This window comes from Salvelinus alpinus, chromosome 7 (genome assembly GCF_045679555.1).
Source record: "Salvelinus alpinus chromosome 7, SLU_Salpinus.1, whole genome shotgun sequence".
NCBI classification, from domain to species: domain Eukaryota; kingdom Metazoa; phylum Chordata; class Actinopteri; order Salmoniformes; family Salmonidae; genus Salvelinus; species Salvelinus alpinus.
The window spans coordinates 78,573,759-78,595,147 of record NC_092092.1 but is presented as its reverse complement, the minus strand read 5'-3'; the positions used below and the strand labels follow the sequence as shown (position 1 = coordinate 78,595,147).

General features: G+C 46.8%; 2 protein-coding genes across 3 annotated transcripts in view; both read right to left on the bottom strand.

Annotated features, from left to right (window-relative positions):
* Positions 1–2,231, bottom strand: part of gabrb2a (gamma-aminobutyric acid type A receptor subunit beta2a) — a 141,898-nt gene extending 139,667 nt beyond the window's left edge. Inside the window, exons 1-3 of one of the 2 annotated variants that reach the window (XM_071411785.1) lie at positions 2,067–2,231; positions 1,850–1,950; positions 1,142–1,209 (exon numbers count right to left, since the gene is read on the bottom strand). In XM_071411785.1, the coding sequence (XP_071267886.1) occupies positions 1,142–1,209; positions 1,850–1,950; positions 2,067–2,143 (246 nt within the window). In that variant the 5' untranslated portion in view covers positions 2,144–2,231. The remainder of the gene's footprint in view (positions 1–1,141; positions 1,210–1,849; positions 1,951–2,066) is intronic. The other variant, XM_071411784.1, reaches the window with a different exon arrangement.
* A 13,334-nt stretch (positions 2,232–15,565) lies between these two features.
* Positions 15,566–21,389, bottom strand: part of gabra6a (gamma-aminobutyric acid type A receptor subunit alpha6a) — a 20,317-nt gene continuing 14,493 nt past the window's right edge. The window contains exons 9-10 of the mRNA XM_071412133.1: positions 15,678–15,919; positions 15,566–15,590 (exon numbers count right to left, since the gene is read on the bottom strand). Coding sequence (XP_071268234.1) covers positions 15,566–15,590; positions 15,678–15,919 — 267 coding nt within the window. The remainder of the gene's footprint in view (positions 15,591–15,677; positions 15,920–21,389) is intronic.

Here is a 21,389-nt window from a genome sequence, read left to right as displayed (position 1 = left end):
GCCATCTAACAAAATAACATAATGCACTGTCTTATCTGGGCAAAATGTACACTCAGATAAATTCAATATCATATTTGCAATAAAATCCACTGGGAAAAACCATGCCAAATGCAACAACGGATCAACTATGAATTCAGTTGGGTAAGGAGAACAGAAGTGTCCCCTCCGAGCCTCCTCCAGAGCAAACCATTGATACAGTGTTACGTAAGATGCCTATTTCTTATCCAGAGCACACAGAGAGAGAGAGAGAGAAAGAGAGAGAGATCCTCGTCATACCATCTCTATGCACCTAGTGGTTTCCTACAGCACGGAGACAGATGGCACCCCTATTACCTATATTGTACACTACTTTTGACTAGAGTCCATAGGACTCTGGTCAAAAGTAGTTCACTACATATGGAAAAGGGTGCCATTAGGGACATACGCATAACATTGTGTAGTGGAGCTCGATTAAATACCCTCGTGATTACCATCGTATGTCCAGACATGTTCTATTATCCACATATCTACGTCATCTGACAAGGGGAGGGGATCAATTACGTAGCTGATGATGCGCTCCCCGTCGCGCTTCAAAGTGAAGTGAAGCTGGAGCTAGATACCTCTCCCAAAGGAGAGCGCGGCGCAATCACGTTGAAGATAATGTTTTTGTATTATGAGAGAAAATGGGAATTCTCTCGGTTTTTCCCCTTAATCTTCTTAATTTTGGCGTTATAACGCGCCGCTGTCATGTCAAACAAAATGATAGCAGTCAATGGCTTGATACAAGAAACAGAAACAGAAGACGCCACAGCCTCAGCGTTGATTGTGCACGCAAGGATGTCCGTAGAAGTGCGCCAGTGAGCGTGTGTTTTGAATTCAAATGGGAACCAATAGACACCAACCATCCATGGCCGAACAAACATCTACATGCAGAGCTGAATGATAGAACGCTGTTCAACACGAGAATCGATTCCTTAATAGAATCAAACTATCATCAGACTCCCCCCACGTCGTTAACATAATTCCCCATAATGCAGAACGTGACATGCATTAAGTTCCCTGTCCAACATGGATTGACAATGCGTTATAGGTTTCTCTATACGAATTTACTCAGCCAGGCATACTGAGAAACATATAAGGAGGATGATAATGATGCACGTACCATATTGACTTCAGACACCATGTCTATGCTGGCTATATCTATATTCATCCCCACTGCCACCGGCGCACCTGTGAAGCGAAGAAAGGCAGGTTATTAAAGGAGGACAGAATTCTTTCTTTCCCTTTTAGAAATAAGAATTTAGTGACCGTTATTCTACCAGTAGGTTGCTGTCAATGATATGTCACCAAGTTCTCTCATCACCAGTGTAAATAATGCATGTTTTAATGCCGTCTTAATGATTATCGTTGTCAATTAAAATGACTATAATCATCGGCATCATCATTTGGAACTCCCTTGATGATTTTCCATTCAAACAGAATGGTAGGCAACCAGAAGTTCAATAGGCTCCCCGCTGCGAATAGAATCGATCGTCAAGTCAAAGACCCTTCTTCTCCATACAGAATAGGCTAGCATGTCTTATTTCATCATTTGAACTTGCTACATTGGAAAAGGGTTTGGTGACGTGAAAAAGACGTGATTTATTTGGAATGGAAGGCTATTACACTGTAATAACACTGTAATTGGAGAGGTAGCCTAGTCTGAGAAACATATAAGGAGGATGAAGACTTATCACGATGAGAACAATTGTACCAGAGTTTTTTTGTTGTTGCAGCAATTCATTAAACATGTATTGCACTGCACGTCATAAATGGCAGCAAACATGACATTCATCATCTCGATTTGCTTTCCTTTTGTCTTTCTTCTTACCTCCGAAATCTGGCCTCAACCGAATGTCGTAGCCTTTCATCAGTCTGTCGACCGTGTCTTTAACCAGTGGCATATTACTGGGATCCCTCAGATCTTTGGCGCTGAGGGCAAAGACAGAACATAAGGTGGTCGGCATGCAAATACCTAAATAGCCTAGGATACATGCCATACAATGGAGATTTGAAGAATGGGCGTAAAAACACAAACCCCAATTTACCTTTGCGCACAGCAGATAAAAGTAAAAAAGAAGGAAAGGGTCAACATTCCAAAGCGGTTTTTCCTGAGCTTCCCCATCGTCACAGGTTCGATGTGCTTTCGGGATGCGAGTGAGGAGAACGCGCATCCAACTTACTCCGAAAAGCTCCGAGAACCCAATGAGAGGCGCATGCGTACATCCTACCAAAATATCAAACACTGGCGAGTAATGATGGTGGTGGATGAGGGGTTTCCATCGCAGAGAAACAAATTAAAAGTGACAAGTGGATGAGCGTAATGAAGAAAAAAAAACATCTTATACCATTCCGTCCAGACCACTAGAACCGAACAGCCGAAATGCAATTAGTATCATTCCAGCGTAATCCTTATATTGGTTTATGTCGGTAGTTCAGAGAACTTTGCAATGAACAGGGCAAACCAATTAATACAATAGGATATAGTGTATTAATAATAACATAGGATATAGTTTTTAACAAAAGTTTATTGTGTCAAATGTTGGGACAATCTGTATAATTTATCATAGAACGTTGTTAGCAAAACATTCAATCATTCAATCTGCAGACACACATCACATCAAGTCAGACAAGATGATAACATTCAGACAAGATGATAACATTCATTCAATCTGCAGACACACATCACATCAAGTCAGACAAGATGATAACATTCAGACAAGATGATAACATTCATTCAATCTACAGACACACATCACATCAAGTCAGACAAGATGATAACATTCAGACACGATGATAACATTCATTCAATCTGCAGACACACATCACATCAAGTCAGACAAGAGGATAACATTCAGACAAGATGATAACATTCATTCAATCTACAGACACACATCACATCAAGTCAGACAAGAGGATAACATTCGCACAAGGTGATAACATTCAGACAAGATGATAACATTCATTCAATCTACAGACACACATCACATCAAGTCAGACAAGAGGATAACATTCGCACAAGGTGATAACATTCAGACAAGATGATAACATTCAGACAAGATGATAACATTCGCACAAGGTGATAACATTCAGACAAGATGATAACATTCAGACAAGATGATAACATTCGCACAAGGTGATAACATTCAGACAAGGTGATAACACTCAGACAAGATGATAACATTCAGACAAGATGATAACATTCACACAAGATGATAACACTCAGACAAGATGATAACATTCAGACAAGATGATAACATTCATTCAATCTGCAGACACACATCACATCAAGTCAGACAGATGATAACATTCAGACAAGATGATAACATTCGCACAAGGTGATAACATTCAGACAAGGTGATAACACTCAGACAAGATGATAACATTCAGACAAGATGATAACATTCACACAAGATGATAACACTCAGACAAGATGATAACATTCAGACAAGATGATAACATTCATTCAATCTGCAGACACACATCACATCAAGTCAGACAGATGATAACATTCAGACAAGATGATAACATTCACACAAGATGATAACATTCACACAAGATGATAACATTCATAAAACATATATTAATCTAAAAACACTACAATCATAACAACCATGTGATAAATGTTGTCCATCATGTGTTAAGAAAGAAGGAAAAAACAGCGCCATTGAAACCCCTTCCATTTAAAACTTCTTTTTTTTTACCTTGCACATATAACCATATGTATTGCACAAACGTAGTTGAGAGCAGCTCAATTTCATTCACTCAATTCAAACATGACCAATAGGCTCATAGCCCTACGTATAATAAAATCCTCCATTCTAAATATGGTCCCTGAGTGTTTTAAAGAGGCTACACAAACACAGCAGCTGTGATAGAAATATAATATCAAATAGAAATTAAAAAGCAATTCAATAGAAAACCAAGGTAATCCCCAGGTTTCATGTACGCAGTGTTTTCAGAGGCCTATCTATGTACTATCAGTGTTTTCAGAGGCCTATCTGTGTACTATCAGTGTTTTCAGAGGCCTATGTGTGTACTATCAGTGTTTTCAGAGGCCTATCTGTGTACTATCAGTGTTTTCAGAGGCCTATGTGTGTACTATCAGTGTTTTCAGAGGCCTATCTGTGTACTATCAGTGTTTTCAGAGGCGTATCTGTGTACTATCAGTGTTTTCAGAGGCTTATCTGTGTACTATCAGTGTTTTCAAAGGCTTATCTGTGTACTATCAGTGTTTTCAGAGGCCTATCTGTGTACTATCAGTGTTTTCAGAGGCCTATCTATGTACTATCAGTGTTTTCAGAGGCCTATCTATGTACTATCAGTGTTTTCAGAGGCCTATCTGTGTACTATCAGTGTTTTCAGAGGCCTATGTGTGTACTATCAGTGTTTTCAGAGGCCTATCTGTGTACTATCAGTGTTTTCAGAGGCCTATCTGTGTACTATCAGTGTTTTCAGAGGCCTATGTGTGTACTATCAGTGTTTTCAGAGGCCTATCTGTGTACTATCAGTGTTTTCAGAGGCCTATCTGTGTACTATCAGTGTTTTCAGAGGCCTATCTGTGTACTATCAGTGTTTTCAGAGGCCTATGTGTGTACTCTCAGTGTTTTCAGAGGCCTATCTGTGTACTATCAATGTTTTCAGAGGCCTATCTGTGTACTATCACTGTTTTCAGAGGCCTATCTGTGTACTATCAGTGTTTTCAGAGCCCTATCTGTGTACTATCAGTGTTTTCAGAGGCCTATCTGTGTACTATCAATGTTTTCAGAGGCCTATCTGTGTACTATCAGTGTTTTCAGAGGCCTATATGTTTACTATCAGTGTTTTCAGAGGCTTATCTGTGTACTATCAGTGTTTTCAGAGGCCTATCTATGTACTATCAGTGTTTTCAGAGGCCTATCTATGTACAATCAGTGTTTTCAGAGGCCTATCTGTGTACTATCAGTGTTTTCAGAGGCCTATCTGTGTACTATCAGTGTTTTCAGAGGCCTATCTATGTACTATCGGTGTTTTCAGAGGCCTATATGTGTACTATCAGTGTTTTCAGAGGCCTATCTGTGTACTATCAGTGTTTTCAGAGGCCTATCTGTGTACTATCAGTGTTTTCAGAGGCTTATCTGTGTACTATCAGTGTTTTCAGAGGCCTATCTGTGTACTATCCGTGTTTTCAGAGGCCTATCTGTGTACTATCAGTGTTTTCAGAGGCCTATCTGTGTACTATCAGTGTTTTCAGAGGCCTATCTGTGTACTATCAGTGTTTTCAGAGGCCTATCTGTGTACTATCAGTGTTTTCAGAGGCCTATCTGTGTACTATCAGTGTTTTCAGAGGCCTATGTGTGTACTATCAGTGTTTTCAGAGGCCTATCTGTGTACTATCAGTGTTTTCAGAGGCCTATGTGTGTACTATCAGTGTTTTCAGAGGCCTATCTGTGTACTATCAGTGTTTTCAGAGGCCTATCTGTGTACTATCAGTGTTTTCAGAGGCCTATGTGTGTACTATCAGTGTTTTCAGAGGCCTATCTGTGTACTATCAGTGTTTTCAGAGGCCTATCTGTGTACTATCAGTGTTTTCAGAGGCCTATCTGGGTACTATCAGTGTTTTCAGAGGCCTATGTGTGTACTCTCAGTGTTTTCAGAGGCCTATCTGTGTACTATCAATGTTTTCAGAGGCCTATCTGTGTACTATCACTGTTTTCAGAGGCCTATCTGTGTACTATCAGTGTTTTCAGAGCCCTATCTGTGTACTATCAGTGTTTTCAGAGGCCTATCTGTGTACTATCAGTGTTTTCAGAGGCCTATCTGTGTACTATCAGTGTTTTCAGAGGCCTATCTGTGTACTATCAGTGTTTTCAGAGGCCTATATGTTTACTATCAGTGTTTTCAGAGGCTTATCTGTGTACTATCAGTGTTTTCAGAGGCCTATCTATGTACTATCAGTGTTTTCAGAGGCCTATCTGTGTACTATCAGTGTTTTCAGAGGCCTATCTATGTACAATCAGTGTTTTCAGAGGCCTATCTGTGTACTATCAGTGTTTTCAGAGGCCTATCTGTGTACTATCAGTGTTTTCAGAGGCCTATCTATGTACTATCGGTGTTTTCAGAGGCCTATATGTGTACTATCAGTGTTTTCAGAGGCCTATCTGTGTACTATCAGTGTTTTCAGAGGCCTATCTGTGTACTATCAGTGTTTTCAGAGGCCTATCTGTGTACTATCAGTGTTTTCAGAGGCCTATCTGTGTACTATCAGTGTTTTCAGAGGCCTATCTGTGTACTATCAGTGTTTTCAGAGGCCTATCTGTGTACTATCAGTGTTTTCAGAGGCCTATCTGTGTACTATCAGTGTTTTCAGAGGCCTATCTGTGTACTATCAGTGTTTTCAGAGGCCTATCTGTGTACTATCAGTGTTTTCAGAGGCCTATCTGTGTACTATCAGTGTTTTCAGAGGCCTATCTGTGTACTATCAGTGTTTTCAGAGGCCTATCTGTGTACTATCAGTGTTTTCAGAGGCCTATCTGTGTACTATCAGTGTTTTCAGAGGCCTATCTGTGTACTATCAGTGTTTTCAGAGGCCTATCTGTGTACTATCAGTGTTTTCAGAGGCCTATCTGTGTACTATCAGTGTTTTCAGAGGCCTATCTGTGTACTATCAGTGTTTTCAGAGGCCTATCTGTGTACTATCAGTGTTTTCAGAGGCCTATCTGTGTACTATCAGTGTTTTCAGAGGCCTATCTGTGTACTATCAGTGTTTTCAGAGGCCTATGTGTGTACTCTCAGTGTTTTCAGAGGCCTATCTGTGTACTATCAATGTTTTCAGAGGCCTATCTGTGTACTATCACTGTTTTCAGAGGCCTATCTGTGTACTATCAGTGTTTTCAGAGCCCTATCTGTGTACTATCAGTGTTTTCAGAGGCCTATCTGTGTACTATCAGTGTTTTCAGAGGCCTATCTGTGTACTATCAGTGTTTTCAGAGGCCTATCTGTGTACTATCAGTGTTTTCAGAGGCCTATATGTTTACTATCAGTGTTTTCAGAGGCTTATCTGTGTACTATCAGTGTTTTCAGAGGCCTATATGTTTACTATCAGTGTTTTCAGAGGCCTATCTGTGTACTATCAGTGTTTTCAGAGGCCTATCTATGTACAATCAGTGTTTTCAGAGGCCTATCTGTGTACTATCAGTGTTTTCAGTGGCCTATCTGTGTACTATCAGTGTTTTCAGAGGCCTATCTATGTACTATCGGTGTTTTCAGAGGCCTATATGTGTACTATCAGTGTTTTCAGAGGCCTATCTGTGTACTATCCGTGTTTTCAGAGGCCTATCTGTGTACTATCAGTGTTTTCAGAGGCCTATCTGTGTACTATCAGTGTTTTCAGAGGCCTATCTGTGTACTATCAGTCTTTTCAGAGGCCTATCTGTGTACTATGAGTGTTTTCAGAGGCTTATCTGTGTACTATCAGTGTTTTCAGAGGCTTATCTGTGTACTATCAGTGTTTTCAGAGGCCTATCTATGTACTATCAGTGTTTTCAGAGGCCTATCTGTGTACTATCAGTGTTTTCAGAGGCTTATCTGTGTACTATCAGTGTTTTCAGAGGCCTATGTGTGTACTATCAGTGTTTTCAGAGGCCTATCTGTGTACTATCAGTGTTTTCAGAGGCCTATCTGTGTACTCTCAGTGTTTTCAGAGGCCTATCTGTGTACTATCAGTGTTTTCAGAGGCCTATCTATGTACTATCAGTGTTTTCAGAGGCCTATCTGTGTACTATCAGTGTTTTCAGAGGCCAATCTGTGTATTATCAGTGTTTTCAAGCCCCCATGCAATCTTTTTCATTTGATTTTTGAATCATCATTGTACATCTAACACATTTTAATGTTTATTTCATGAAAACAACTCCAAATATATTTTATATAATTTATTTCCCTGAACCTCCTTTTTCCATTGTTGTTGACATCCATACAAGCATTATACTCCAATTTTTACCTCAACATAGCATGAAGTACACATATAAACAGTAGCTTAAATGTTAGGGCAATTTTGTTGGGGGGCAGTGAGGACATTCAGAATCTTTCCCCCACAGCCCTTTCCCCCACGCGTTTCCGTGGCAATTCCATTGTTTTGGTCGAGTTCGATTGACCTCTTTACCGCATCTATCCCACCTGAACAGGCTGAAATTCAAGGCCGTGCAAAATAGAATAAGAGACAGGAGAGGAGAGAAAAAGGGAAAGTAGAGGAGGGAGAAGAGGGGAGGGGCGAGGAGAGGAGAGGAGAGGGGGGTGAGGAGAGGGGGTGGGGAGAGGAGAGGAGAGGGGGGGTGAGGAGAGGAGAGGGGGATGAGGAGAGGAGGTGAGGAGAGGAGGAGGAGGAGAGGAGGATGAGGAGAGGAGAGAATAAGAGAGAAGAGGGGGATGAGGAGAGGAGAGGGGGATGAGGAGAGGAGAGGGGGATGAGGAGAGGATCTCTTGGATCAGTGTTGTAGTGGGGCCTGTGACTCTGTAGAGCACAGCAGGCTTCTGAACAGCGTTGGTTCAATGTTGCATCACCAGTTACAGACATCCTAGATTATATCATCCACTTCTTTTTGATATGTGTGTTTCTCCGTTTGTCTGTTTGTGTGTGTGTGTGGGGGGGGGTACTTATGGTACCCCCCACGTACTTATGATGCTGGAGAATCATAAGTACCAAATGCATCCATTTTTAAAGCAACGCTCTGCCAACGACAAGGACCTCTCTTCAATAACTGATCCCGGCAGGTCTGGGCAGAGCAATATGTGAACAGAATAGACATGTGGTCGGAAAATAAAACAAAAATGATATTCGTTTCCTGTGTGAACTGAAAGTAATGTGAACGTTGAGTACTTGTTGGTAGAGCGAAGGACAGAGATGAATGAACAAGGTCTCTGCGGAACATTCTGCGTAGATGACACATCAGTTGGAGCAAGAGGCTCAATCATCTCTGCAACGACAGAAACACACAGCATGAGGAATGAGAGCAAATCACACACACAGAGACAGAAACACACAGAGACAGAAACACACAGAGACAGACACACACAGAGACAGACACACACAGAGACAGAAACACACAGAGACAGAAACACACAGAGACAGAGACACACAGAGACAGAAACACACAGAGACAGACACACACAGAGACAGAAACACACAGAGACAGAGACACACAGAGACAGAAACACACAGAGACAGACACACACAGAGACAGACACACACAGAGACAGAAACACACAGAGACAGAAACACACAGAGACAGAGACACACAGAGACAGAAACACACAGAGACAGACACACACAGAGACAGAAACACACAGAGACAGAAACACACAGAGACAGACACACACAGAGACAGACACACACAGAGACAGAAACACACAGAGACAGAAACACACAGAGACAGAAACACACAGAGACAGAAACACACAGAGACAGAAACACACAGAGACAGAAACACACAGAGACAGAAACACACAGAGACAGACACACACAGAGACAGAAACACACAGAGACAGACACACACAGAGACAGAAACACACAGAGACAGAAACACACAGAGACAGAAACACACAGAGACAGACACACACAGAGACAGAAACACACAGAGACAGAAACACACAGAGACAGAAACACACAGAGACAGACACACACAGAGACAGACACACACAGAGACAGAAACACACAGAGACAGAAACACACAGAGACAGACACACACAGAGACAGACACACACAGAGACAGACACACACAGAGACAGAAACACACAGAGACAGAAACACACAGAAACACACAGAGACAGACACACACAGAGACAGAAACACACAGAGACAGACACACACAGAGACAGAAACACACAGAGACAGACACACACAGAGACAGACACACACAGAGACAGAAACACACAGAGACAGAAACACACAGAGACAGACACACACAGAGACAGAAACACACAGAGACAGACACACACAGAGACAGAAACACACAGAGAGAAAGTTTAAAGAGGTTGATATCTTTCACTGACAATGATATACTGTAAATTACAGTAATGTTCTCTCTATATATACTTCAAAGGGTACCAAGTCAGAGACGCTATGCCCTCTGTCCTCTGAATATACACTTGAAAACTTAAGTTTTAAGACATCAGTTCCAGTAGCTAAAGCAGGGTCCACCATCTTGTCTCTGTCCTGGTAGTGCAGAACGTTCTCAACAGAACAAGCATCAACATTCTGACAGGAACATGATGGGCAGATTTACACTCCACACTCTTACGTAACGACTGCTCCCTGTGTGTGTGTGTGTGTGTGTGTGTGTGTGTGTGTGTGTGTGTGTGTGTGTGTGTGTGTGTGTGTGTGTGTGTGTGTGTGTGTGTGTGTGTGTGTGTGTGTGTGTGTGTGTGTGTGTGTGTGTGTGTGTGTGTGTGTGTGTGTGTGTGTGTGTGTGTGTGTGTTTCTCGCTCTCTTCTCTCTGTACAGTCTCTCTCCCTCATGTCTCTTCATCATCTCTCCACTTTTCTCTCTCTTCTCTTTCTCTCCATCTCTGTAGTCTCTCTGTTGTCTCTCTGTGTCTCTCTGTGGTCTCTCTGTGTCTCTCTGTGGTTTCTCTGTAGTCTCTCGCTATCTATCTGTAGTCTGTCTGTAGTCTCTCACTATTTCTCTGTAGTCTCTTGCTATCTCTCTGTAGTCTCTCACTATCTATTTGTAGCCTCTCTGTAGTCTCTCTGTAGTCTCTCTGCAGTCTGTTGCTATCCCTCAGTAGTCTCTCACTATCTCTCAGTAGTCTCTCGCTATCTCTCTGTAGTCTCTCACTATCTCCCTGCAGTTTTTTTTAGCTATCTCTCTGTGGTTTCTCGCTATCTCTCTGTGGTTTCTCACTATCTCTCTGTAGTTTCTCACTATCTCTCTGTAGTTTCTCGCTATCTCTCTGTAGTTTCTCATTATCTCTCTGTAGTTTTTAGCTATCTCTCTGTAGTTTCTCGATATCTCTCTGTAGTTTCTCACAATCTCTCTGTAGTTTCTCGCTATCTCTCTGTAGTCTCTCTGTAGTCTCTCAGTATATCTATGTAGTCTCTCACTATCTCCCTGTAGTTTTTAGCTATCTCTCTGTGGTTTCTCGCTATCTCTCTGTGGTTTCTCACTATCTCTCTGTAGTTTCTCACTATCTCTCTGTAGTTTCTCATTATCTCTCTGTAGTTTCTCGCTATCTCTCTGTAGTTTCTCACAATCTCTCTGTAGTTTCTCGCTATCTCTCTGTAGTCTCTCTGTAGTCTCTCAGTATATCTCTGTAGTCTCTCGCTATCTATTTGTAGTCTCTCTGTAGTGTCTCTGTAGCGTCTCACTACCTCTCTGTAGTCTCTCGTAAGTCCAACTGTAGTATCTCTGTCGCTCTGTAGTCTCTCTCCCTCTTGTCTCTGTATCATCTATATGTACTGTAAGTACAGTTTGGACACACCTACTCATTCAAGGGTTTTTCTTTATTTTTACTATTTTCTACATTGTAGAATAACACATTTTAAATCAGTGACACCGGCAAAGCACCCCAACACCATCACACCTCCTCCTCCATGCTTCACGGTGGGAACTATACTATACATGCGGAGATCATCCGTTCACCTACTCTGTGTCTCAAAAAGACATGGCGGTTGGAACCCAAAATCTCACATTTGGACTCATTAGACCACAGGACAGATTTCCACCCGTCTAATGTCCATTGCTTGTGTTTTTGGCCGAGGCAAGTCTCTTCTTTTATTGGTGTCCTTTAGTAGTGGTTTTGTTGCACAAATTCGACCATGAAGGCCTGATTCACCCAGTATCCTCTGAACAGTTGATGTTGAGATGTGTCTGTTACTTGAACTCTGAAGCATTTATTTGGGCTGTAATTTCTGAGGCTGGTAACTCTAAGGAACGTGTCCTCTGCAGCAGAGGTAACTCTGGGTCTTCCTTTCCTGTGGTGGTCCTCATGAGAGCCAGTTTCATCATAGCGCATGACGGTTATTGTGACTGCACTTTAAGAAACTTTCAAAGTTCCTGAAATTTTCTGGATTGACTGACTTTCCTGTCTTAAAGTAATGATGGACTGTCATTTCTCTTTGCTTATTTGAGCTGTTCTTGCCATAATATAGACTTGATATTTTACCAAATAGGGCCATCTTCTGTACACCACCCCTACCTTGTCACAACACAACAGATTGGCTCAAACGCATTAAGAAGGAAAGAACTTCCACAAATGAACGTTTAACTTGGCACACCTGTTAATTGAAATGCATTCCAGGTAAAAATAAAGAAAAACCCTGGAATGAGTAGGTGTGTCCAAACTTTTGATACTGTATGCGTGTATGTACATGTGTGTGTGTGTGTGTGTGTGTGTGTGTGTGTGTGTGTGTGTGTGTGTGTGTGTGTGTGTGTGTGTGTGTGTGTGTGTGTGTGTGTGTGTGTGTGTGTGTGTGTGTGTGTGTGTGTGTGTGTGTGTGTGTGTGTGTGTGTGTGTGTGGTTGTGTGTGCGTCTCCGTCTCTCAGTCAGACACGGAGCTTTGTGTTCTCTAAGTGTCTCAGTTATAAGAGGAGGAAAGGGAATAGTTGTTTTTTATGTGTCTAGTGTTACAACGTAACAAGCAGGGGTTTCTCTGACTCTCAGATCCACTCCCCGTGGAGAAGGAGCATTATTACTCAAATTACTGTCTGCACCCTATTCCCTATGTAGTGCACTACTTCTGACAAAAGCTCTGGTCAAAAGTAGTGCACTACATAGGGAATATGGTGCCATTGGGATGCAAGCACTGGCTGGGTTTTTGCCAGCCCCCAGGTAAACCTTATGTAAAACGAGAGGTGACTGTTTGATGCACATTTTCTCTTTACAAATTAATTGAGCTCCTTTTCTATGCCTTGTGCTGTACTGATAGAAGCCTCTCTCTCTCTCTCTCTCTCTCTGTGTCTCTCTCTCTCTCTCTCTCTGTGTCTCTCTCTCTCTCTCTCTCTCTCTCTCTCTCTCTCTCTCTCTCTCTCTCTCTCTCTCTCTCTCTCTCTCTCTCTCTCTCTCTCTGTCTCTCTCTCTCTCTCTCTGTGTCTCTCTCTCTCTCTCTATCTCTGTGTCCCTCTCTGTCCCCTCTCTCTCTCTCTCTCTCTCTCTCTCTCTCTCTCTCTCTCTCTCTCTCTCTCTCTCTCTCTCTCTCTCTCTCTCTCTCTCTCTCTCTCTCTCTCTCTCTCTCTCTCTCTCTCTCTCGCTTTCTATCTATCTCTCTCTCAATTCAATTCAATTCAAGGGGCTTTATTGGCATGGGAAACATGTGTTAACATTGCCAAAGCAAGTGAGGTAGATAATATACAAAAGTGAAATAAACAATAAAAATTAACAGTAAACATTACACATACAGAAGTTTCAAAACAATAAAGACATGACAAATGTCATATTATATATATACAGTGTTGTAACAATGTACAAATGGTTAAAGCACACAAGTTAAAATAAATAAACTCTCTCTCTCTCTCTCTCTCTCTCTCTCTCTCTCTCTCTCTCTCTCTCTCTCTCTCAATTCAATTCAATTCAATTCAAGGGGCTTTATTGGCATGGGAAACATGTGTTAACATTGCCAAAGCAAGTGAGGTAGATAATATACAAAAGCTCTCTCTCTCTCCTCTCTCTCTCTCTCTCTCTCTCTCTCTCTCTCTCTCTCTCTCTCTCTCTCTCTCTCTCTCTCTCTCTCTCTCTCTCTCTCTCTCTCTCTCTCTCTCGCTTTCTATCTCTCTCTCTCTCTCTCTCTCTCTCTCTCTCTCTCTCTCTCTCTCTCTCTCTCTCTCTCTCTCTCTCTCTCTCTCTCTCTCTCTCTCTCTCTCTCTCTCTCTCTCTCTCTCCCTCCCTCCCTCCCTCCCTCCAACAGAACCATCTAACATCCTCCAGCTAGCGACCCTCTTCCCCTTTTGTGTCTACAACTCGTGGGGCTGTTCCAGCGTCAGATGTTATTCATGTCTTTACTGTCTGGATAAAAGTCTTTGACAAAAACAGTGGGTATTAATTGTTTTGCTGCTGCAGCTCATCATCAGAGAGCAGAAGGCAGAGTTACATACAGTAGGTCTGTGTTGTGGATACAGATTCAGAACGGTCAAATATGCAGTTGAAATACTGTGTTCCAAATGCTAACCTATGAGCCCTGGTCAACAGTAGTACACTAACCTATGGGTCCTTGTCAACAGTAGTACACTAACCTATGGGCCCTTGTCAACAGTAGTACACTAACCTATGGGCCCTTGTCAACAGTAGTACACTAACCTATGGGCCCTTGTCAACAGTAGTACACTACCCTATGGGCCCTGGTCAATAGTAGTGCACTACCCTATGGGTCCTTGTCAACAGTAGTACACTACCCTATGGGCCCTGGTCAATAGTAGTGCACTACCCTATGGGTCCTTGTCAACAGTAGTACACTACCCTATGGGCCCTGGTCAACAGTAGTGCACTACCCTATGGGCCCTGGTCAACAGTAGTACACTACCCTATGGGCCCTGGTCAATAGTAGTACACTACCCTATGAGCCCTGGTCAACAGTAGTACACTACCCTATGGGCCCTGGTCAACAGTAGTACACTACCCTATGGGCCCTGGTCAACAGTAGTACACTACCCTATGGGTCCTTGTCAACAGTAGTACACTAACCTATGGGTCCTGGTCAACAGTAGTACACTAAAATATGGGCCCTTGTCAACAGTAGTACACTACCCTATGGGCCCTGGTCAATAGTAGTGCACTACCCTATGGGTCCTTGTCAACAGTAGTACACTACCCTATGGGCCCTGGTCAATAGTAGTGCACTACCCTATGGGTCCTTGTCAACAGTAGTACACTACCCTATGGGCCCTGGTCAACAGTAGTGCACTACCCTATGGGCCCTGGTCAACAGTAGTACACTACCCTATGGGCCCTGGTCAACAGTAGTACACTACCCTATGGGCCCTGGTCAACAGTAGTACACTACCCTATGGGCCCTGGTCAACAGTAGTACACTACCCTATGGGCCCTGGTCAACAGTAGTACACTACCCTATGGGCCCTGGTCAACAGTAGTGCACTATATAGGGAATGGGGTGCCATTTGGGAGACTGACAGTGAATTACACAATTCTGTGTTGTGGATATGAAATAGTCAAATATAAAGCTGTAAACAGTGAAGTACAACAAGCATCCCTCATTACTGTTAATTGTCAACACTACAGCTAATCAAACACATATTTCAACTTAGGCAAAACAAACGGTCAGTCGTCAGTAACACAGATGAGAAGGTGCGAACATAAAATCACATTTTAAAAGTGCAATGTTTTGTTCTGTGATCAACAAGTCATACATTATCTGTTTATCATTGCAACGACACACCAGTATTTTAACGTTATTGACCAGGCGTATTCAATTCTGAGGTCCGGAGCCTTCTGGTTCACTGTTCTACCTGATAATTCATTTCACACACCTGGTGTCCCAGGTCTAAATCAGACCCTGATTATAGATGAACAATGAAAAATACACAGTGGAACCTTTCTTTGAGGTCCAGAGTTGAGTTTGAGAGTCATAGAATATTGGCCTGTTCCATGCTGTCATAACAGAACAGAATAGAGACTTTATGAATAAATACCTGGCCTGTTCCATGCTGTCCTAATAGAGAGTTTATTAACCCATACCTGGCCTGTTCCATGGTGTCCTTGCCCAAGTATATGATCCAGTAGAAGAGGTTGAAGAGTGCGAAGGCCAGGGGGAACATGATGCGGGAGTACTGGTCTATTGGGCTGGTGCCAGCCAGTGCTGGGATGGGGGGCACAGCTGAACCCTGCTGCAGGAAGATGGGCACCGAGGGGCCAGTGTCCATCTCACTCTGGGATATGGAGTTATATCTCTTCTTCAGGCCCCCTCTCTCTGAGAGGGGCTGGGGGAACAGGGTGGGGTGATGGTGAAGGGTTAGGGGTGGAGGGTTAGGGGTGGAGGGTAAGGGGTGGAAGGTAGAGGAGGGGTGGAGGTAGAGGAGGGGTAGAAGAGGGGAGGGGTGGAGGTAGAGGAGGGTTAGAGGAAGAGGGGGAGGGGTGGAGGTAGAGGAGGGTTAGAGGAAGAGGGGGAGGGGTGGAGGTAGAGGAGGGTTAGAGGAAGAGGGGGAGGGGTGGAGGTAGAGGAGGGTTAGAGGAAGAGGGGGAGGGGTGGACATAGAGGAGGGTTAGAGGAAGAGGGGGAGGGGTGGAGGTAGAGGAGGGTTAGAGGAAGAGGGGGAGGGGTGGAGGTAGAGGAGGGTTAGAGGAAGAGGGGGAGGGGTGGAGGTAGAGGAGGGTTAGAGGAAGAGGGGGAGGGGTGGAGGTAGAGGAGGGTTAGGGGAAGAGGGGGGAGGGGTGGAGGTAGAGGAGGGGTGGGGGAAGAGGGGGAGGGGTGGAGGTAGAGGAGGGTGGGGGAAGAGGGGGGAGGGGTGGAGGTAGAAGAGGGTGGGGGAAGAGGGGGAGGGGTGGAGGTAGAGGAGGGTTAGGGGAAGAGGGGGGAGGGGTGGAGGTAGAGGAGGGTTAGGGGAAGAGGGGGGAGGGGTGGAGGTAGAGGAGGGTTAGGGGAAGAGGGGGGAGGGGTGGAGGTAGAGGAGGGTTAGAGGAAGAGGGGGAGGGGTGGAGGTAGAGGAGGGTTAGAGGAAGAGGGGGAGGGGTGGAGGTAGAGGAGGGTTAGAGGAAGAGGGGGAGGGGTGGAGGTAGAGGAGGGTTAGGGGAAGAGGGGGGAGGGGTGGAGGTAGAGGAGGGGTGGGGGAAGAGGGGGAGGGGTGGAGGTAGAGGAGGGTGGGGGAAGAGGGGGAGGGGTGGAGGTAGAGGAGGGTGGGGGAAGAGGGGGAGGGGTGGAGGTAGAGGAGGGTTAGGGGAAGAGGGGGGAGGGGTGGAGGTAGAGGAGGGTTAGGGGAAGAGGGGGAGGGGTGGAGGTAGAGGAGGGTTAGGGGAAGAGGGGGAGGGGTGGAGGTAGAGGAGGGGTGGGGTGGGGGAAGAGGGGGAGGGGTGGAGGTAGAGGAGGGTTAGGGGAATAGGGGGAGGGGTGGAGGTAGAGGAGGGTGGGGTGGTGGTAGAGGAGGAGTGGAGGTAGAGGAGGGGTGGGGTGGAGGTAGAGGAGGGTTAGGGGAAGAGGGGGAGGGGTGGAGGTAGAGGAGGGTTAGGGGAAGAGGGGGGAGGGGTGGAGGTAGAGGAGGGGTGGGGTGGGGGTAGAGGAGGGTTAGGGTTAGGGGAAGAGGGGGAGGGGTGGAGGTAGAGGAGGGTTAGGGGAAGAGGGGGAGGGGTGGAGGTAGAGGAGGGGTGGGGTGGAGGTAGAGGAGGGTTAGGGTTAGGGGAAGAGGGGGAGGGGTGGAGGTAGAGGAGGGTTAGGGGAAGAGGGGGGAGGGGTGGAGGTAGAGGAGGGGTGGGGTGGAGGTAGAGGAGGGGTGGGGGAAGAGGGGGAGGGGTGGAGGTAGAGGAGGGTGGGGTGGAGGTAGAGGAGGAGTGGAGGTAGAGGAGGGGTGGGGGAAGAGGGGGAGGGGTGGAGGTAGAGGAGGGTGGGGTGGAGGTAGAGGAGGAGTGGAGGTAGAGGAGGGGTGGGGTGGAGGTAGAGGAGGAGTGGAGGTAGAGGAGGGGTGGGGTGGAGGTAGAGGAGGAGTGGAGGTAGAGGAAGGTTAGGGGAAGAGGGGGAGGGGTGGAGGTGGAGGAGGGTTAGGTGAAGAGGGGGGAGGGGTGGAGGTAAAGGAAGGTTAGGGGAAGAGGGGGAGGGGTGGAGGTAGAGGAGGTGGGGTGGAGGTAGAGGAGGAGTGGAGGTAGAGGAGGGGTGGGGTGGAGGTAGAGGAGGAGTGGAGGTAGAGGAGGGGTGGGGTGGAGGTAGAGGAGGAGTGGAGGTAGAGGAGGGTGGGGTGGAGGTAGAGGAGGAGTGGAGGTAGAGGAGGGGTGGGGTGGAGGTAGAGGAGGAGTGGAGGTAGAGGAGGGGTGGGGTGGAGGTAGAGGAGGGTTAGGGTGGAGGGGAAGAGGGGGAGGGGTGGAGGTAGAGGAAGGTTAGGGGAAGAGGGGGGAGGGGTGGAGGTGGAGGAGGGTTAGGGGAAGAGGGGGGAGGGGTGGAGGTAGAGGAAGGTTAGTGGAAGAGGGGGAGGGGTGGAGGTAGAGGAGGGTGGGGTGGAGGTAGAGGAGGAGTGGAGGTAGAGGAGGGGTGGGGTGGAGGTAGAGAGGGTGGAGGTAGAGGAGGGGTGGGGTGGAGGTAGAGGAGGAGTGGAGGTAGAGGAGGGTGGGGTGGAGGTAGAGGAGGAGTGGAGGTAGAGGAGGGGTGGAGGTAGAGGAGGAGTGGAGGTAGAGGGGGGGTGGGGTGGAGGTAGAGGGGGGTGGGGTGGGGGTAGAGGAAGGTTAGGAGTGGAGGTAGAGGAGGGGTGGAGGAAAAGAAGGTGTGGAGGTAGAGGAGGGTGGGGTGGAGGAGGGGTGGAGGTAGAGGAGGGGTGGAGGAAGAGGAGGGGTGGAGGTAGAGGAGGGGTGGGGTGGAGGTAGAGGAGGGGTGGAGGTAGAGGAGGGGTGGGGTGGAGGTAGAGGAGGGGTGGAGGTAGAGGAGGGGTGGAGGTAGAGGAGGGGTGGGGTGGGGTGGGGTGGAGGATGGGTGGAGGTAGAGGAGGGGTGGGGTGGAGGAGGGGTGAGGTAGAGGAGGGTGTGGTGGAGGTAGAGGAGGGGTGGGGTGGAGGTAGAGGAGGGGTGGAGGTAGAGGAGGGGTGGGGTGGAGGTAGAGGAGGGGTGGAGGAGGGGTGGGGGAAGAGGGGGAGGGGTGGAGGTAGAGGAGGGTTAGGGGAAGAGGGGGAGGGGTGGAGGTAGAGGAGGGTGGGGTGGAGGTAGAGAAGGGGTGGGGGAAGAGGGGGAGGGGTGGAGGTAGAGGAGGGTGGGGTGGAGGTAGAGGAGGGTTAGGGGAAGAGGGGGAGGGGTGGAGGTAGAGGAGGGGTGGGGTGGAGGTAGAGGAGGGTTAGAGTTAGGGGAAGAGGGGGGGGGGGTGGAGGTAGAGGAGGGTGGGGTGGAGGAGGGGTGGGGTGGGGTGGGGTGGAGGTAGAGGAGGTAGAGGAGGGGTGGAGGTAGAGGAGGGGTGGAGGTAGAGGAGGGGTGGGATGGGGTGGAGGTAGAGGAGGTAGAGGAGGGGTGGAGGTAGAGGAGGGGTGGGGTGGAGGTAGAGGAGGGGTGGAGGTAGAGGTAGAGGAGGGGTGGGGTGGGGTGGAGGAGGGGGGAGGTAAAGGAGGGGTGGAGGTAGAGGAGGGGTGGAGTGGGGTGGAGGAGGGGTGGAGGTAGAGGAGGGGTGGGGTGGGGTGGAGGAGGGGTGGAGGTAGAGGAGGGGTGGTGTGGGGTGGAGGAGGGGTGGAGGTAGAGGAGGGTGGGGTGGAGTGGAGGTAGAGGAGGTAGAGGAGGGTGGGGTGGAGGAGGGGTGCAGGTAAAGGGGGGGTGGAGGTAGAGGAGGGGTGGAGGTAGATGAGGGGTGGAGGTAGAGGAGGGGTGGAGGTAGAGGAGGGGTGGAGGTAGAGGAGGGGTGGTGTGGAGGTAGAGGAGGGGTGGAGGTAGAGGAGGTAGAGGAGGGGTGGAGGTAGAGGAGGTAGGGGAGGGTGGGGTGGGGTGGAGGTAGATGAGGGGTGGAGGTAGAGGAGGGTGGGGTGGGGTGGAGGTAGAGGAGGGGTGGAGGTAGAGGAGGGTGGGGTGGGGTGGAGGTAGAGGAGGGGTGGAGGTAGAGGAGGGTGGGGTGGAGGTAGAGGAGGGGTGGAGGTAGAGGAGGGTGGGGTGGGGTGGAGGTAGAGGAGGGGTGGAGGTAAAGGAGGGGGGGGGTGGGGTAGAGGATTAAAGAGAACAGACAACAGGGATCATTAATGTGGTAGAATTCCCTATCTAGAAGATCTACCATGGAATCATGGAGTAGGATGCTACTGAAGTAGAGAACATATATAAATATATGTACAGTGGGGCAAAAAGTTTTGAGAATGACACAAATATACATTTTCACAATGTCTGCTGCCTCAGTTTGTATGATAGCAATTTTCATATACTCCAGAATGTTATGAAGAGTGATCAGATGAATTGCAAAGTCCCTCTTTGCCATGCAAATGAACTGAATCCTCAAAAACATTTCCACTGCATTTCAGCCCTGCCACAAAAGGAACAGCTGACATCATGTCAGTGATTCTCTCGTTAACACAGGTGTGAGTGTTGACGAGGACAAGGCTGGAGATCACTCTGTCATGCTGATTGAGTTCGAATAACAGACTGGAAGCTTCAAAAGGAGGGTGGTGCTTGGAATCATTGTTCTTCCTCTGTCAACAATGGTTCCTTGTAAGGAAACACGTGCCGTCATCATTGCTTCGCACAAAAATGGCTTCACAGGCAAGGATATTGCTGCCAGTAAGATTGCACCTAAATCAACCATTTATCGGATCATCAGGAACTTCAAGGAGAGCGGTTCAATTGTTGTGAAGAAGGCTTCAGGGCGCCCAAGAAAGTCCAGCAAGCGCCAGGGCCGTCTCCTAAAGTTGATTCAGCTGCGGGATCGGGGCACCACCAGTACAGAGCTTGCTCAGGAATGGCAGCAGGCAGGTGTGAGTGCATCTGCACGCACAGTGAGGCGAAGACTTTTGGAGGATGGCCTGGTGTCAAGAAGGGCAGCAAAGAAGCCACAGCAAAGAAGCCAGAGACTGATATTCTGCAAAAGGTACAGGGATTGGACTGCTGAGGACTGGGGTAAAGTCCTTTTCTCTGATGAATCCCCTTTCCGATTGTTTGGGGCATCTGTAAAAAAGCTTGTCCGGAGAAGACAAGGTGAGTGCTACCATCAGTCCTGTGTCATGCCAACAGTAAAGCATCCTGAGACCATTCATGTGTGGGGTTTCTTCTCAGCCAAGGGAGTGGGCTCACTCACAATTTTGCCTAAGAACACAGTCATGAATAAAGAATGGTACCAACACATCCTCCGAGAGCAACTTCTCCCAACCATCCAGGAACAGCTTGGTGATGAACAATGCCTTTTCCAGCATGATGGAGCACCTTGCAATAAGGCAAAAGTGCTAACTAAGTGGCTCAGGGAACAAAACATCAACATTTTGGGTCCATGGCCAGGAAACTCCCCAGAACTTAATCCCATTCCTCAGAGGCGGGTGGACAAACAAAAACCCACAAATTCTGACAAACTCCAAGCATTGATTATGCAAGAATGGGCTGCCATCAGTCAGGATGTGGCCCAGAAGTTAATTGACAGCATGCCAGGGTGGATTGCAGAGGTCTTGAAAATGAAGGGTCAACAGTGCAAATATTGACTCTTTGTATCAACTTCATGTAATTGTCAATAAAAGCCTTTGACACTTATGAGAAGCTTGTAATTATACTTCAGTATTACATAGTAACATCTGACAAAAATATCTAAAG